The sequence below is a fragment of the Typopeltis vanoorti genome, chromosome 10, assembly GCF_054136105.1.
Source record: "Typopeltis vanoorti isolate ZY-2024b chromosome 10, IOZ_Tvanoo_1.0, whole genome shotgun sequence".
Lineage (NCBI taxonomy): Eukaryota > Metazoa > Arthropoda > Arachnida > Uropygi > Thelyphonidae > Typopeltis > Typopeltis vanoorti.
Window position 1 is genome coordinate 91,946,374 of NC_143558.1, and position 20,237 is coordinate 91,966,610.

The 20,237-nt window shown below is 34.7% G+C and overlaps 1 protein-coding gene across 2 annotated transcripts in view; it reads left to right on the forward strand.

Moving 5' to 3' along the window:
* The window catches only part of Rab3-GAP (Rab3 GTPase activating protein), a 732,105-nt gene that overhangs the window by 108,239 nt on the left and 603,629 nt on the right, over nucleotides 1-20,237 (forward strand). Inside the window, exon 5 of one of the 2 annotated variants that reach the window (XM_090399255.1) lies at nucleotides 3,903-3,978. The exons of the other annotated variant lie outside the window; for it this stretch is intronic. Coding sequence (XP_090255381.1) covers nucleotides 3,903-3,978 — 76 coding nt within the window. The remainder of the gene's footprint in view (nucleotides 1-3,902; nucleotides 3,979-20,237) is intronic. 2 annotated transcript variants of the gene reach the window in all.

The following is a 20,237-nucleotide window of genomic DNA, read 5'->3' on the forward strand; positions in this document are numbered from 1 at the left end:
AACAGACTGGTTTCAAAAAAGGCTTTTCAACAATAGATCGCATTCAAACTATTACTCAGCTAACAGAAAGATGCAGAGAATACCAGATTCCACTTTGTCTTCTTTTTATAGATTTTAAAAAGGCATTTGACACTGTTGAGCATAATGCAGTATTCCAAGCTTTAATAGAAACAGGCTTAGAAAAAGCATACATCCAACTTGTAAAAGAAAACCAGAAAGAAGGCACAACAAATATCACCCCTTTTCAATCACCCGATTAAAATTAACTTAAGTAGAGGAGTACGTCAGGGTGATGTCTTATCACCTAATCTCTTCACATCTACTCTGGACAGCATCATTCGAAATATTGACATGAAAGATGGAATAAACATTGATGGTGAAATGTTAAATATCCTATTATTCACCGATGATGTGGTATTAATATCTCACTCACCCAAACTCTTAGAATCAGTGCGGAATAACATAAGCTAAAACTGCCAAAAAATTGGATTGGAAATACACCCGGACAATACAAGATGGATGAAAAATAAATACTGTAAAGATCATACAATCACTCTAGAATCTCACACCATTGAAAAAGTTGAAGAATACATCTACCTCGGCCAGTCCATAAAAATGAATAATGATATAACAAATGAAATAGCAAGGAGAAAAAGAGCTGCTTAGATAGCCTTCAACAAAATAAAATCAACAATTACCAACCAAAACATAGATATAGAAACAAGAACCTATCTTTTCAATAGTCACATCTTACCAGCATTAACTTATGGCAGTGAAACATGGAACACAACTTTAAAAGAAGAACAAAGCTTAATAACAACTCCACGTGCAATAGAAAGAAGAATGTGCAATATAAACAAAATATATTTAGTTTAATTCTTTATCCAAGTGTGAGCAAATAAAGTTTGCGCCTGAAAATATCTTCAGGACTGGGGTGAGGTAGTACAACACTGGGCAACTTGTGGCAAAGGTGGACCAAGCTAACATCACTCTTATCTCAGTATCTCCCATAATGCAAAACACATCTCCTTACAGATATGTATAATGATATGCATTAAGGGAAGGGCCACTACCCAGACTAGTTTCGACCTTTATTGAAGTCTCTTCAGTGGGAGCCAGGCCCAGAAGTGGAGATACCAGGCAGAAGCAATGGCGAGGTCATCTTTACCTATAGGAGTTTCCAAAAGGTGTGCCACCTTTTTATTAAATTTCTCTGGATTTAGAGAAAGATGTTGAAAGTTTATTTTTCACTTGGTTAGACTATAATAAATTTAGTTTAATCCTTTATCCAAGTGTGAGCAAACAAAGCTTGCGCCTGAAAATATCTTCAGGACTGGGGTATCTTCTGGGTCTGGCTCCCACTGAAGAAACCTCAATAAAGGTCGAAACTAGTCTGGGTAGTGGTCTTTCCCTTAATGCATAACATTATACGACCTGCAGTCATGGAGAAATCCTGACTGAAATCACAGGTCCATCAAGGTAATTATTATGCAAAATTAGCTTATGCACTGTTTGCTTCTTCAGTGTGACAGATTAAGAAAGGATAAAAAATTAAAATTCAGATTAACTGTTAGAACTAAAACAATCAAAGTGAGGCATCAGTAATGCATGGCATATAGCATTTATTCCTTTGGTTAGCTCGAAGTTAATGAAGATTGCCAAAAGAAGAACTTCAGTCTCTTATCTACCAGTTTTGCCCTAATGGATAAAAAGAACACAGTCTAAAAGATACTCTTTTCTTCTCCCATCAAACTCCCAGCATTCAGTACAGACTGTTTCCATCCCTTCCCTAAATAATCTTTCCATCAAGATTGCTGCCCTTCTCAAGAGTTATAAGCTTGTAAGCTTATAACTCTTGAGAAGGGCAGTAATGTAATGTAAAAAGTACCTTCAATTAAAATGAGACACTGGTTTCATTTTTCTTATTCAAAACTGCTTTTCTGACCCAAGCACAAGAAATTGTAATAAATACCTGAACTGTTATAGCCTCCTTAGATCTCCAAATGACAGCAATCTCTTCTACAAACATCCAGGTATTTATTAGAATTCCATGTTCTTGTGCTTGTTTCAGGCAAGCAGAAGTTTTAAATAAGCTTTTAAAGAAGTTTTAAAAAAGACACCAGACTTATTTTAATTGAAGTCTGGAAATCATTAATTAGATTTCTTAATATATATAGGAATTCAGTTCTTCAGCTGATTGCCTTGTTTCAAATTTTTTTATCCTATGTTCTAGCAGTTCATCTGAGTTTTGTTTTGATTTTTAGCTTTCTTTTGTGATATACCACCTGTAGAAACTACTGGACCTTCATGCATGAAGCTAGTCAGTTCTTAATCTACTTTTTTACATAATACTAATGAATATTTAGCCAAGGAATTTATTAAAGAAACTTGATTCCTATGCTGCAGGAAAACATGAGAAATTAGGGTTTGGGAAAAGCATATTAGAGTTAGCTTTCAGGGGTCTCCAGAAGATGAACAAGTTAAATAAGAAAATATATTAAGGTATTATTTCTGGGAAAATTCTCATGTTACTCCTCTAAAATAAACCATTTTAATGGCTAATATAGCCTACTTTCGTTTAGGAGTGCCCCTTTTTTTACATCATTGGCTCTTTACCCAAATTCTAGGGCATTGCTGAAGTGTTATAAAACTAATAATATATAAAGAATAAAATAGGAGGAAAATTTGGACATACCTTTTTGGATGTTATTTTCTGTCTCCTTATCCTGGCGATGTACCTTCATATGCTATTAAAGGAAGGGTTTTTTTTGAGGGGAAGTGGGGGTAAAGTAATGTTGGGGAATTATTTGAAAAAACCTGGGTTTTTTATATGTATAATATTATTATTAAGGGTGGGTAGAGAGCATTTGGGAGAGAGGGGGGGGGTGAGAGAAGGATCTGAAGATAGAAATTATTTTTTGAGGAAGAGGAGGGATTTAAGGGAAAAAGTCAGGGGTGGGAGTAATGGGATGTGAGCCTTTTTGGACAGGTGTCATCTTCGGAACTCGTGGGGAAAGTGGATGCTATGTCATGTAGGTTAGGTGTTTTTGTCTTTGGTGTACTTGTATTGTCTCCTATTGACCGGAGTCATGACCTAATTTTTATGTTATGGAGCTTCCAACTCTTGGAGATTATGTAGGGTCCCCCCTTCCTTTAACAGCATATGAAGGAATATTGCCAGGATAAGGAGACAGAAAACAACATCCAAAAAGGTAGGTATGTCCAAATTTTCCTCCTATTTTATTCTTCATATATTAGTTTTATAACACTTCAGTAATGCCCTAGAATTTGGGTAAAGAGCCAATGACATTGTAAAAAAGGGGCATTCCTAAACAAAAGTAGGTTATATTAGCCATTAAAATAATAGAACATATATTAATCTTCTGAAATGAAAATACCACAAAAAAAAAACAAAAAAAAACATATACACTTAATAATAAACTGTTTCCTGTATCAACAGAACAGTAACACAGAAGTTTTATCAGCTTTTAAATTTCACATCTTCATTCTCATTTCTCTTAATTCATTAATGGTCAATATAGGACAATTAATCCAGTCTGTTTTCTGACAATTGCATATATTCTCTGGTCATTTATCTGTTTTGAATGAAGAAAAAAAGCAACTGTTTCTGCATGTGACAAACTAATTCACTATCAGTTGAAAAGGCTCTATAATGGTTTGTCTCGTCCTAGATGGGATGAGATTCAAACTTATTAGATCTTTCCAGCCAGAGAACATTGCCACTATCGATCTGTGGATGCTCTGCACAAATATTATAAATATAACTGAAGCCTGCATAATCGAGATGAATCTTTTGGATAATATAGTAACTAAATTTATACTTTCATGTAATGATGCAATATTTTAACTTTGTGTAGTCATGTACCTTTCTTATGATGTAGGAGTTCCCAAGTGATCAGAGATTGGACTTGTATTATTGTTGGATTTTCTTCAGGTTATATCAGAATATATACAGAGGTAAAATCAATTTTTCTTATTATAAACAACTGTCAGTCTATATTAATCCTTTGAATACTTTAAAATTTGAGATTTTAAACATTGTTAATATCAATTTTACATATAGAATTTACAGTTCTGTTAGTTTTACAATGATAATTATTTAAAATTAGTTATGACATTATACAATTTTTTGTAATCACATAAGAAGAGCAGTAAGTGGCTCACCTTTTCTGTCTATTAGAATATTTCATGTTAAAGGATGGATTAAATAGTATGCTGATCATCTGAAAATTATTGCTGTTAATTTTTTTTTTTTAATAACTTTAGTATTGTAATTGGTGGAAGGTATTTCTGTATATTATTCCCTCTTAAGGTAATACAGCTTGACTTTTGCCTGATAGCTTGACGTGAATATCTGAAGATTAAACTAGATTTATGTCAAAATCAAAAATAACCTGAAAACTTCAGCTGTCAGCCAACTTCATAATTGGTCAGCTCTACTTACAAAGTGATGAATAGCTAACCTGCATTAATCAGCTTAAGAAACTGGGAGTGATTTGCACAGGTGGTGTGAACAGGTTGGCCTTAATTGGTAACAAAAATTCTTTCTCAGTTCTCTTAAAACTGCAAATTGAAGCAATAGGTGTATAATATGCAGTAATTTCTTTGATTAGAAGGTTATTTAAAAGTAATGAAGCATATATGGGTAACCACTTGTTTTTTGTTTGAAAAGTCAATTCTTTATCAACAAGAGAAAAAAATTCCAAATTTCTTGATGACAACTATAGATGTATAATATTGAAAATGAAGGACAAATCAAGAGAAACTATTATGCAGTAGTATACAGAATTTTACTACTACAATTTTACAATGTTCTTTACTGCTTGAGGGAAAAAATCAGTAACTTGATTAGCAGCATTTGTGAAACATTTTGTATTTCTATAGTTAATAGCAAAAGTGATTAATTAGGGTATGATACTACTGTGAATATTTTTGTTGGTAGTTATTTATTACTGCAGCATTATTAGTATTCAGAAATATTCTTAACATTTAGGAATTGTTTTTTCATATCTAAGAAGGGGGGAAAAAACTTTGTACTGTCCTTGTTATAGTATTTCCGTTTTCATCTAAATGTATATATTGCACATTCAGCTTTTACTAGTATATCGTTAAGAAAGTTTTGCACTGTTTTTCCACTGTGTGCAGAAGGCTTCACTAAGATGGTCTGTATGCTAGGTAGACTAGTAGTCTGCATGCCCTCATTCCCATGCCACAGGAGTGAACATTTGGAATGGGTTCAGGCTTCACATGAACTGGTTCCAAGACCAGTGGGGGGTTGATACTGTTTACAGACAAGTCCTAATTTGCTCTATAAATTGATACTAGGCAGGCTTTGATCTGGGGAGAATTGGGAGACATGTTATCATCCCTCTAATATCCATGAAAGGGACAATTATGGAGGTAATTTAATGGTTTGAGGAGGCATCTCATTGGGTGGATACACTCTGGAAACCAGTGTGTGGGTGTCATAAAGGAGACATTTATCATACAAGATAATGTTTCTCCTCATTGAGTGAAGCTCATGGACCAATACCCATCAGAAAAAAGACTATCATACATATGGACTAGCCAGCCAAGTCTCCTGACCTTAATCCTATTGGCATATCTGAGATGCTCTAGGTAGATGTGTTGCTGTCCTCAATCTCTCCCCCCCCCCCAACAAAACCTTGAGGGAGCTTTGCAGGAGCAATGGTTATTATCAACTAAGCTCCTGGACATCATTGTGAGTGCTGTTGTCACTGTGAAGGGTAACAACCACATTCCTTATTGACAATCTAATTTTGACCATTTTCTTCATGTACCCATTTGTTACTGAATTTAACTATTTATATACAATTTTTGTGGATGTCTCTTTCACATCTCATATCATACTGCTTCCCACTGAATTGCATAAAAATTTGTACAGTTATTGTGATTTTTCTTTGTTCCTTAATTTATGGAAACCAGTGTATATCATATCTCATCTGAAACTTGTTCACTGACAGATCTCTCATGACTGTCTCTGCCATTCCATTCTAATCATTCCAGAGGTGTCCTTTTGTTATCTTTTTAGCCAGTCACATATTGAAAATTTTCTTTTGCATCTACTCCAAACTTTGTAAGCAAGATGCATTCCAGTTTGTCCTCATAGGGAAGAATACTCTGTAGATCATGCACCAATTTTATAATTCATTACTAAAACCTCTCCAACACCTACATTCTCAAAGAAGCCTGGGCAACTATTTTGCTGATTATCAGTGTGTGTGTGCACATGCGTGCACTAATGCATGCGAGTGCCTTAACATACACAAGTAGACTCTTGAGCTGTTTGCCACTTTTGCTAAATGTGTCCTCCAAACTTTAACTTCCTGTTTGCAATCACATCTGAATCCCTAGTCATGTCAGTTTCTGCAGTGCAATTACATCAACATAATATACAGTTGCATCTGTTCAGCCCAGTGTATAACCTTACATATTGCCACATTCAGCTGGCAACAAATATTCTTTCCCCAAACTGCCATTTTATTAATGTCATCCAGCAAAACATTTACATTATCTTTATTAAATATTTTCCATGAGGTTAAGATTGCCAAAACAAACTCATCAACATATGAAAAGACCAGAGTTTACAAAATCTATTGTAATTGCAGCATTTGTTGCATTGGACAGATGGGGTGATCTAGAAAAATCCGTCAAAAAGAACGTCAGATGTGCAGAAGAAATGAGCATAGAATCTGGAGTAGCTTTTCACACTATCAATGAAAACCATCAAGCCAATTGGAAATTCACAAAAATGCTGCACATAGAATTCAATAACTATGTATGTAAATTTAAGGAAGCAAGTGAGATGATATGATGTCTGATCCAGTGTAATAAAAATCAAGGCTTTATCTTAAATCAATTCTGGGCAGCATACATAAAGGATATACACATTAATGAATTAGGCTATGATGTAGGATATGTTATATCCTGTAACAGTGAACTGCACATACGATATCTCATTCCTACATTTAGCATCTGTCATTTAAATGAATGAATTGAAAAAATAACAGTTTATAATTCATAAATCTCTTTGTAAAATACCTCTTTATATTTGTATTTTGTCTTAATCAGAAGTACACAGTAAGGCTGTATGAAACTAGTCATTTTATTAAAGTGTTACATTTTTTACATGGTCTTTGCCAGCAATTAATTAAAAAATAATGGACTAATTTAGTGAAATTGCTGATAGGAAGCTAGTAATAATGGAAACTTTCATGTAGTGCTGTGATCAGGGCTTGATAAATTTTGTGCTGGCTTACTAGTCAAGTGCCTAGATGAAGTTCCACAATTGTCTGGTATATCACATTTATGTATTCACTCTCAGTCCTGGTCAATTTATTAATTTTTTTGTTTAATGGTATGGATGATTTTTTTTTCTATGTGTAACTATCAATGTTGAAACAGTTAACTTTTAGATTGGTGATGAAATTTATTACTGTTATTGGAGGCCTGAAGTGGCTTGAAAAAAATATTTGGTCTGTAGAGTAAGGTTTACAAATGATGTAAAAAAAATAAAGAACATTACAACTCTAGGACTATAGCTGTAAGTGATAAGAGGGGAAAAAAAAAAAAAACTTATATATAGTATTTCAGTCTTTGAGGTAGAAAAAAAAAATCATGCATTTTATCAATGATATGAGCATTTATTTATTAATGATGATTTTCACATATTTTCTGTTATAACACTTAAAAGTATGTCTTGTATCATCACTCATTTATGAAAAAGGTCACAATTTTTTCTGTCATTATACACAAATATTGATGGTAAAAACATTCAAAATCATCATAAAAATTCTCAGTAAAATAAAGCTGTTAGGGTTACACACCAGTTAAATACATTAATGGATTTCTGAATTCAGAATAGTTCAAAAACTTCAGCAGATGGCCACTAATATTATATGATGTAGTTTCAAATGAGAAAATAATCCAAAAACATTTGCTTCTAGAATCAGTATAAAGAAATTATACTGGAGCATATTAAAAAAAAAAAAACCTACAATAATTTTTTATCAACTTTTCAAGCATTCTAGCTCTGCATACATCACTAGATACAATATAAGTTAGTTACTATTGTCCACAGCACGTATTTTAGGTTACCGTGTTGCGATTAATTGGTTTTTTCATAGTATGTTTGAGCTCTCTCTCCAGATAAAATGATAAACGTGTGTTATCTTATCCTCTTACTGGTCGTATTCCATTATGATAGCATGAGTGATAATTGACAAAACAGGTGTTCATAATGACTGGTATATCCTATTATATGCTAATAAGTAAGGTAAAAAAAAGTGACAAAAAAAAACCGATTAACTTGAGATATTCTTTTCCTGAAAATTTTTCATGTTATTTCTCTAAACTGATATCAATATTTAAGCTTATTTTGCCTTTTTTTTTTTTTTTCCCCTTGGACTCTGAAGATGACTCATGTTGAAATGGTTCATACCCTGTTATTTCCCATTTATCTTTCAATTTTAATTTCAGTGGCTCATTCTTCATACGAGTCAATTATGGAACCACTGTTTGTATTCTTCTCTTTATAGTTTGCATATTTTTAATCTCGATATTTTCAAACTTCCATACATTTTTATCTATATTCTATCTTCCTGAAAAAGTTCCAGTGTATTCTTAGTTTAATGGACAGTCCTAAAAAATCGTTCTGTAGTTCATTATTTATAGTTCATTTTTAATGGTTTAAAGAATTCTTTTTTTAAAGAGTTATAAAAGTTTTTAAACATACAGTTATAGTTATATATATATATATATATATTGATACCAATTCTATTTTCTGATGCTGTTTAATCAAAAAAAAAAAGCTTAAAGTAAACATGAGGATTCTATAAAGGTATATCAAAAATTACTCTTCTTTTATAATTTTTCTTTCAATATATGTTTTAAAATACATAACATCAATGTCTTAATTTAACTGGAGTTAAAAGCCAGATTTAATACAAGGGGTTTAGAAAATAGGCAAAATAAGCTTAATTATTGAAACTATTTACTGTACTTCATACGATATCATAGAATCACTATTGTATAAATCAGATTGACAATTAAACCAAACTCATGATTTATTTACTCTTCATCCAAAAATTCTTACTCATCACTGATAAGCAAACAAGTGGTTTTTACAAGCACTGACTCATTGTATCCTATACACCCTTTAAGAGTGAATATCAGGAATTTGATGACCTAACATAAATTCACCTTCACTAATTAAAAATCAAATTATATCTTGTCTTGGTAAAAAGATATATCATGGCAACCTTCCATTTTTGTGATTAGTTTATTTTTCTTTATAGGTGCTGTAAGTGTACTGTAGATTTTCACAAAGTGAGAATTATTTGGTAAATGAACATAGAACCAAAGCATGGTAGGATAATGATGTCAACATTTATAGTTTAGCATGTGATATGTTGTAGGATTATGTGGATTTGTGTATAATATATTCATTACCAAGGGCAAATAGTTTGTGAGTAGAAAGGGAAAATAGTGAAAGAAAATGTGCTTTGTTTCAAAATTAGCAACAGGAAAAAAAAAAGACTGACAAAGTGCATGAAAATGCAAGTGGTACAGAGCATGTGGATAATAATGCAGTTGAAGGAGTGAATGAAGGTAAATGAAATGTGTATGATGAGAGCTAGTTGGGAGAAAAGATAACACAAATAATTGGTGTTGCAAGATAAAAATATGATGAGGTAACAGTAGTGAAAGAAATTATGCTCTTATGCACGGTCTTTCACGGGACAAAATAAGCTTTAGCAAGTGAACAAAACATCTGGAGAGTAAGTAACACATTATTTTATGGTGACTGTAATCGGGGAAGCGTGCATTTGATGAGAGTGTAACAAAATTGTTTTTATGGAATAGCAGAAAAATGAGAGTTAATTTTGGCAGATGTGAAAGGTGATAAGTATTGTAAGAGAAGATGTTAAAAAGTTATGTATGGCTCTTGCCACTCTATGGTGGGAGCTAATTGAGAAGAAAGGTACTGATGAGGAATGATGTACAGTCTGTAATGTATTTAATGAATTTGATAGATTAAAGGATTTATATGATTGAGGCTTGCACTTATATGGATTTGTAATTAGATGTTGAGAGAAATGCGTAGTTCATAGAGAGAAAGAAGAGCAGAATCAGGGAAATTTGGAATTATTGGGCAGAGAGGAAATGCAGTGGCATGTGTGCATGCATCCTTGAGGTAAGTAAGTGTGAGAATGAGCAAAGAATGCTGGATGTAGTTTCTGAGATCTGAAATCTGAATGAGGCAATCATTAAAAGATTCCAACTACCTATGCACCTATGGATTATTGCAGTTCAGGTGTAAGTTCAGGAGATTTTGGCATTGGTTAGTTTGACTTGGCCAAAAATTATAGACACTAATGAGACTTGATTCATGGAGGAGGATATAGGGGTATAGGGATAAAATATTAGGATATTGTATTTTCAGGAAGGATAAAGAGATGGGTACTGTTGTCATTGATCATCAATGATAACAGTATCATGAGAAGTCACAAACCATCATTACCTAAATTATCAAACCTTTCCGAACTCTTTGGAGAAACAAATTAAACCTCAAAATGTTAGGATTTCCTTTCTGCCTTGTTAAATTTGTTTGTTTATTTTTATATAATTTATTTTTTGTCTTATAATAGCAACACAGCATTTCTTCTTAAGCTTCCTTCTTAGTAATTAGTAGGCTGGATAGTATACTCACTCACTCTCCAACTGACAGTCTCTGAGTTGAAATCCCACTTTCAGCACAGATATTTGTGAATGTCTTTAGGTGGTAGTTGAATTTCATTGCCCAGTGTAAGACTACCACCCTGGTTATTTGGAGTCCTAAAAAAGTTTCCTGCTTGAACTCTAGAGCATAGTTTCTATATTATCTAATTTTTAGCCAACGCATGGTATTGATAGTAATGTACTTTAGGTTTATGACTTTTTGTGATGTTCACATGAGGGAAAAAAAATGAAATTTGTTTCTTTCACTAAAGAGCTATGACATGGTACTTTTCAATATCAGATTTAAAAAAAAAAAAATGTTGGTTTACATTTATAGCCTGTTCTCTGCCAGTTATGAACTATACTCTGGAACTTCTTTGCCACATGCACGCTTAACAGGTTCATGCCAGGATGTGAAATAACTTATTATATCCTCCATGGAGTTAGCAGGCTCATCATGGAAGGTTTGTTCAACTGACGACATATTTATCATACTGAATCTTAAAATCCTTAACACTCCCTGCATTAACAACATATTCTGGTAATTCATTCCATCCATTTGCAATGCTCTATGTAAAAATACGTCATGAAAATTATGAAGGAAAGAACTCTATGTAAAAAATCTACTTCTCACATCCCTCTTTATTACACTCTTACATAACTTCCAGGGATGCCATCTGGTTCTTCTCCTCTCACCTTCTACTCTTTTTATAATCTCCTCTGGATTAATCCAATAAAATTCCCTCGATAACTTAAACATCTGTCATATTACCACTTTTCCTTCTATCAACCAAACTCTGCAATCTACATTTTTTCAATCTCTCTCTCTGTATATATATATATATACACCCAACATTCCAGTCCTGATATTGTCTTAGTCATTTGTCTCTGGATCCTCTCTAATGTTTCCACATCACAATTAAAACCGGGCCAGGTGACCAAATCTGAGCACAATAGGCAAAGTGTGGTTTATACTGTTGCACAACCACTTCCTTATCTCTGCCTGTTAGTGTACTTATCATAGCAGCACTACAATGTACAGTAAACGTCAGTCTAATGTCAACCATCGCTCCCAAAGCTTGAATCTCATTCACTTCCTGCAGTACAGTGCCATCAATATAGTACATAGCCTTATTTACTATCCTCCTAAGACCCCATGTAGTCAAAGGGACCTCTAGGAGGTCCCTTTGTCATACACACACAGCTCATCATACTCTGCCTTATACACATTAAAATTCTCTGCAGACATCATACTGTCAAGCATTGCATTCCAATCGTTCACAACTCTCCATGCAATAAACCTGCTTCTCACTCCCTTGCTCACACCCTTCTTATACACCTTCCAGGGATCTCCCACTATTTTATGAAAAACCTCGTCAACATTAATCCTATAACAACCCCTTATCAACTTGTATATCTATCATATCATCCCTCTTCCTTCTTTCACTAGACTGTAAATTGCATCTTCTCAACCTTTCATCATATTCAACATTCCATAGATCACAAACTACCTTAGGCAATTGCCTCTGGACCCTTTCCAACATCTCTTCATCCTTTTGAAAACTAAGTGACCAGATCTGTGCATACTAGTCCATATGTGGCCTAATCAAGGACTTATACAAAGGAACCAGAATCTCCTTACTTCTACAAGTCAATGTCTTCCATATCATTGCCAGAATTTGCTGTTGTCCTCACAATTTTGGCAGTGTGTCCTCTGCATTTTAGATCCTTATCCACCACCACCTCAAGATCTCTTATTTCCTCTACCTCCAACAATATATCTCCACAAGAGTAAATTCTACATTCCATCTTCATTTTCCAAATTTTAAAACCTTACATTTTGCAACATTGAACGTGTATCCCCATTCCCGTGCCCATTCACTCAATCTATTCAAGTCTCTTTGCATCATCTGCAAACAACTGAATATCCCCATTCAAATCTTCTCCAATGTCATTAGCATATAGATTAAACAGGAATGGCCCTGAAACAGATCCCTGAGGTACACCACTAGTCACTTTCCTCTTCTGAGATATTGTGCTCCCATACACAACTGACATGAATACACTTAATCAAAACATGGATGCAATTTTCCATTAAAATGTTGATCAGTAAAATTGTTGTTATAAAATATAAATATATATAGAAAATATAAAAATGAAATTATAGTATGTTGATATCTTTACTGTTCAGACAGTTCTACTTCAGAGCTCCATGCTTTTGATTATAAAGTTAATTATGTCCATCCAAGAATCAGTTTATTTTAAAAATATAGGAAAATAGAGGAGGACTTCAGATTTTGATGTTAAGAAAATAAAAACATATAGGTTATTACACACATGCACAGTCATCATCTTCCATGTCAGTAATATCTGGCACTGTTAAAATCTTGATCCATCTTGCATCCCCTTTGGCTCTACTGAGTCATTATTATGGAAATACAAAACATCATTAAATGTACTTTTATGGCTAAAGGCTTCAATGAGTCTTTTGTCAGTAAAGCTGTGAGCGTTATAAAGTTCCATGTTCTTCCTTTCAGGAAGCAATTGTTTTTCCATCCTTTATGTTGCGGGAGTATCTGAATGTATCTCTAAAATTTTTAGTCCCCTTAATATTCAAGTAGAATTTTGTCCTGTCTGAAAAAGTTTCTCTTTTCTTTCATTAACCATAGATAAGCTCCCCTTTTGACTTTCTAGGTATCTGTGTCCTTGCTGCTGTGGTTTATCATACTTTGAAAAATCTGGAAGAGATGTGTTTTTCACAAAGAACATAAGAAAAAGTAATTTTTTTATCCTGATTGGTTGAGTGGTTAACATAACTCTTCTCCAGCCAACATGCTATGGGTTTGAATCTTGCTGTGGACATGGATGTTTGAAATTTGTAGATTTTGTCTTCCACCATGAGACCACAGTCCTGTGTATTGGAGGCATGAAGTTGCTTGAAAATCTTTATTTGGTCTCTACAGCAGGATATGTTTGGATGTTGTAAAAATAAAAAAAATAATAATAATAAAATCCTTAGTCTATCCATAATACTGTAAATATAGGTTTATAACCTTTTGTGGATAGGAGTCATTAAAAATAGCAACTATTACTTGGTGAGACACAATTATAAAAGGATGTTTTATTTAGTGCGTGACTTAAAGCACAAGTTTAACCCCAAATTGAATGTCATCAAAGACAGGAATGGAACATTACTAACAGAAGAGTTGGAAAAATCAAAAACAGGTGGAAAGAATTCTGTAAGGAACTGTACAACAGAGTGGATAAAGAAAATGTGGAATTCTCTCACCAGGAAAATTTTGATTTGGAACTCCCTCCCCTTAGGCATGCAGTTAAGCAGCTTAACAGCAATAAGGCCCCAGGTGCAGATGAAATCTCAGCAGAGTTAATTAAGGCCACAGGGGATGGAGGGATAAGAGTATTTCATATATTGATTACAAGGATAGGTGGGGACAGGATCATGGCCTAGAAGAAGTCAGTTTTCATACCACTGTATAAGAAAGGTGATATGAAGGCATGCAAGAACTATAGAACTATTAGTTTAATATCTCATGCAAGCAAAATTTTAGTGAAGATCGTGCTAAATAGGATTGAGGCCAAAGTTGAGAAAGGCCAGATTTTAGGAACGGTAAGGGCATCAGAGATCAGATCCTTTGCCTTAGATCATAGAAAAATATAAAGAATTCAGACTCCCTCTAGTAATTGTTTCTTAGACTACTCTAAAGCTTTTGACTGTGTTGAGCATGTGAAACTGTGTGAAGTAATGAAAAGAATGGGTTTTCCTCAAGACACTATCAGGTTGATAGCCAACTTGTACATGGAGCAAGAAGCCATGGTAAGAACAGGCGTTGGAAAAGGAGTTAGGCAAGGATGTTTACTTTTTCCTCACTTGTTTAGTATATATGCAGAGGACATCATGCATGAAGCATTGGATGAACTCAAGACAGGAATTAGGATAGGAGGTAGATTGATCAGTAATCTGAGGTATGCTGATGATGCAGTACTCCTTTGTAATGACATGGAAGAACTTGGACTAATTCTTGACAAAGTTAACAAGATGAGTAATTACAGAGGACTTCAACTCCATCCCAGCAAGACAAAGATTATAGTTCTTAAAGGAAATATAAACAGGGAAGCTCTTGAGAAACAAGTTTACCTTAATAGAGAAAGAATTGAGGAAGTTAGCAAGTTTGAGTACCCGGGATCCATTATTAATGTGAAGAATTGCTGTTCAGAAGATGTCAGAAGAAGGTTAGGAATAGCTAAAACAACCATCAGAGACCTGTCTAAAATCTGGAAGGATGGATCTATTTTCATGGGAACAAAGTTGAGAATTTTGGTTGCAGTTGTTTTCCCAACAGCAACCTAAAGAAGTCAGATAAGAAATGGATATCTGCTTTTGAGATGTGGTGTTACAGAAGGCTGTTGAGGATATCATATACTGAAAGGCATACAAATGAATAGGTTTTAGAAAAGATCAATAGAGCTTTAAGGCTCCTTAAGGATATTGACAGAAGAAAGTTGAAAATATTTTGGACACATTGAAAGGTGAACTTCTCAGAACAGTAATAGAAGGTGAAGTTCCTGGAAAAGTGGAAGGGGTAGACCATCAATGAGATGGAGGGATGGTGTGTGTGTGGAGTGACTGATCTTCAGAGAGTTGAGGCCTCTAGAAAAACAAACAACAGGACTACATGGCAAGGCCTGGTGTGGCACATCACCAAACATCGGAGTGACCATGTGGCATCTGTAGATGCTCAGTGAACATATAGTATATATTTGTTCTAGAGTACACGACTATATTCCCTTTTGTATTTTGAAAGGAATCAAGCCTAGTCATCAACATTCTTCACCCCCTGCTACTGGAAAACATACCCTGATCATCTCATAGGTCTCTTCTATGCACAGAGTGATTTCTAGTTGCTAAGTATGTGAGTCAGGTTATTACCAACTTGCCACTCAACATATCCCACTGCTCCTCCCCTACCCCTCACTAATCAGCACTTTTCCTTTATTTGCCATGGCATCTTTAGAAAGGTTATTTTATTCACTAGCATTTTTGGACATTTTATGTTAGAATAACTACATTCTCTAAAAGAGCTTAGATATGCATTCTGAATATGAGTATGCTTGATATGTTGTTTGGCTATTTATCCTGGATGGATAGCATTTGGTTATTATACTACACATTTAGATGGACTTCTTGTAAATGTAGGTTTTTGTAGATATCAGTGCATTCTATAAATCATGACATTCTTGCTGGAACTTTCCCACCTTTTCTTCAGGCTTGGCACTTTTCATTATACTAATGGTTAACTATTTTATGCTAGTTTCTTGATGGCAGGGAGAGTGCTGACATTTTTATTAGGATTATATAGAGGTAGACAATAAAACACCTTGGGAAAAGTTCTGTTAATTTAATAAAATCCTGTTATAGGGATCATTTTTTTTATATATACTTAAATATTAAATCCCAGCAATGTTACTGAAAACAGATCATTTGTATGTGAAGATTGAAGCCATATCTATCTACAGGATGTGTCTTAGCACAAATGAAGATAGTTTTAAGAAACATGCATGTATTGATATCAAAAATAGTTAATGAATAGACAGTCACCTTAGTTTCATATGCAAATAAAACACGAATGCAGTAAAATAAAAAAATATAGTACACAGAAGATAAATTAATTATTCATGATTTATGCATGGCATAAATCGATAAAGCATGAAATGGAAGAAATGATGAGTGTAAGTAATGAACAACTATTATAAGTTCTTTTAAGTTTATTTTAATTTCTTAGTCAACTCTGAGGCTTTAGTGAAATTTAAAATATTAAACTGGAATATCATGTTCATTTGGATGCAAAGACTAACAATTTCTAAAATAGCATTCAATTTAAGAATGTATGATTTTTGTCATGGATCAATTAAACTAGCAGTTGATAGTTATTAATAAAGTAGCAATGAATAAAATGTTTTTTTTTTTATTATTGCAGACATGGTGGATAATTCTGGTAATCTCATTCACTAAACTAGAACGAGAAGACAAAACATCCTTTCATTATTTTATCATTGGTCAGTGTCAGTTGAATGAAATAAGTTCCTCCTTCATTCAAATCACTCCACCTCCATAATTTTAGAAATACAGTTCATCAGATGTTACAGACATTGACTGTTTCCACACACATTCATTTATTTCATTTAATGTTTTTCTGAAACCATTGTTTCAATAATATGTTAGTTGGGCTTTCACATTTTTTGAGACATTATGCTCTGCAGGACTATACTAACTAGGTTTTAGGTGACTGTGTTATTAAAGAGGACTTTTATTTTTAATCTTACTTAACTTGATTCTTCTTTAGACACACACATAACAGTTGGAATTGAAAAGGGTTCTAAAATGAAGAAGCAGAAAGGGAAATGGCCCCAGTCTAGCATGGAGAGAGATCACACCAAGTGAGTGGTATCAGTGGAACTAGCTGTAGATCCAGAAATAAGCTGTTGTGTTTGTATACCAATGCTAGAAGTATAAGAAACAAGGCAGATGAAATGGTTGCACTAATTGCATCTGTTCACCCAAAGATTGTCGGAATAAGTGAGACATGGTTGGAAGAGGATGACATCCTGACAGGAATAGAGATGGAAGGGTATGATGTGTTTCGTGAAGATAGAAGGGGTAAAAAGGGAGGGGGAGTGCTATTGATGATAGAGAAAGAGTTATGTCCATACAAAGTAGAGATGCAAGACAGAAATAGTGCCAGTGGTTTTGAGGCAGTATGGTGTGAGATAGAGGTGAATGGAATCAAATACTTGGTGGAATGTTGTTATAGACCAGGTAATGTGGATGGTGGTGATAGTGAAATGTATAGTCAAATTAGCCAAGCAAATAAGAAAAGGGTGATCATTATGGGTTTTTTAATTATGGCAATATAGATTGGAATAATGAGATAGCAACTGGAAGTAAAGAAAATTAGTTTCTTGAGTTTTTGAGGGATAACTACCTCAGATAGTATGTAACAGAGGGTACACGAGGATTAAGGGTCTTGGATTTCGTCATCTCATCAGAGGATGTAATTATAAATGAGGTGTCAAATCATCCACCAATTGGTGAGAGTGACCATAAGCTGATTACCTGGGTGGTTGCCAGCAGTGTGAGGACCCCTGTGAGAAAAGGGTATATGTGGAACTACAAGGGGGGGGTGATTATGAAGAGCTCAGGAGACAGCTTGCAGGTGTAGCATGGAATAAGGAGCTAGCTGGAAAAGAGATCAATGCAGCTTGCGGGATTTTCAAAAACTATTTAGTAGATGCAATGTCTAAATGTATTCCAAGGGTGAGAGGGTTAAATAAGGTAGGTGTGAGATGGATGAATAAAGAGATCAAGCATGCGATACAGAGAAAAAGGGTATTGTGGAGGCAGCATAAGAGAAGTGGAAATAACCAATTCCATGAGGTCTACAAAGACCAGGCAAGGAGAGTGACTTGGTTGGTGAGAGTAGCTAAAGCGAGGTATGAACAGAAGTTAGCTAATGAAGCCAAAAAGAATCCTAGGGAGTTCTTTCAATATGTAGCCAGCAAAACAAAGAATGATTATGGAAGGATGACATTGATTGGAGAAAATGGTATAAAGACAGCTGTTGCAGAATGTGAGGATTAAGGGTCTTGGATTTGGTCATCTTATCAGAGGATGTAATTATAAATGAGGTGTCAAATCATCCACCAATTGGTGAGAGTGACCATGAGGTACTTAATGAGCAGTTCATAAAGATCTTTCAGTCTTGTGAATGTGACTTCATGGAGAGATTGAGAGCAGTTGATGATGGGGAAGAGAGATATATATCACCACGTATTCTGAATCAAAGTGCCAGAGAGTTGACACCTGCCTTGACATATTTTTTTAATATGAGTCTTGGACTTGGTCAAGTTCCTAAGGAGTGGAAAGATTGTGTAACTTCATAAAGGAGGTGATCAAACTCAAGCATCAAACTATAGGCCTATCTGTGTGTCAGGTGTTGTGGTTAAGTTGTTGGAGAAACTTGTGAGAACTAGGATCCAGAGTTGGGTGGACAACAATGGTATAATCTTTGATGGGCAGCATGGATTTGCTAAAGGGAGGTCATGTTTTAGTAGTCTACTTACTTATTACAATAAAGTGACTGCTTCCTTGGACAGAGGAGAAGGATACACAGTAATATAATTGGATTTCGCAAAAGCTTTTGATAGAGTACCTCATGATAAGTTGACAGTGAAACTAGAGCAGATGGGGTTGGATATTAGATTAGTACATTGGATTGGAGACTGGCTATCTGATAGGTATAAACAAGTTGTGTATGGGTGGGGGGGTGCGATATCCAGGAAAAGGAAAGTCACTAATGGAGTGCCTCAGGGGTCTGTTTTAGGGCCATTACTATTTAACTTGTATATTAATGATATTGGCGAAGATTTGGATGGAGATATTCAGTTGTTTGCAGATGATGCTAATTTGGGATGAACCATAAAGAGAAGTGAAGCTGTTGTGGCCTTGCAAGAAGACTTGAATAAATTGAGTGATTGGGCATGGAAATGGAGATGCGAGTTCAGTGTTGCAAAATGTAAGGTTTTAAAATTTGGAAAACAAAGATGGGATGCAGAATTTATGCTTGGTGAGAATATATTATTGGAGGTAGAGGAAATAAGAGATCTGGGGGTAATAGTGGATAAGGATCTAAAATTTAGGAGAGACATCGCCAAAATTGTGACGACAACACAAATGCTTCTGGGAATGATGCGGAGGACACTGACGTGTAGAAGTAGGGAGATTCTTGTTTCGTTGTATAAGGCTTTGATTAGGCCACACATGGAATTGTGCCCAGATTTGGTCACTGGGGTTTCAGAAGGATGAAGAGATGTTGGAAAGGGTCCAGAGGCGACTGACTAAGGTAGTTTCTGACCTCTGGAATGTTGATATGAGGAAAGATTGAGAAGATGTAATTTGCAGAGTCTGGTGGAGAGGAGGAAGAGGGGAGATATGATAGAGACCTACAAGTTGGTAAGGGGTTGTTATAAGATCAACGAGAAGTTCTACAGAGAATAGCAGGAGATCAGAGTAGAACCAGAGGTCATCCCCGGAAACTGTATAAAGAGGGTGTGAGTAGGGGAGTGAGAGGCAGGTTTTTTTCGTGCAGAGTTGTGAATGATTGGAATACCTTGCCTGAGAGTGTGGCATCTGCAAGGAGTTTGAGTGTGTTTAAGGCTTGGTATGATGAGATGTGTGTGTGATAAAAGGACCTCCCAGATGAATCTTTGACTCCATAAGGTCTTGGGGTAGTAATAATAATAATATGTGAAATCTGTGTTTTTGTAACTCATGGAAGTGCAGTATTGATTAGTAGAGATGGATGGATTCATAGTGAGTATACAAATATAACATAGGAGGATAACACACATGCAGTGATATTGCCTTGAATTAATGTATGTGGTTACATTTTGATAAGGAG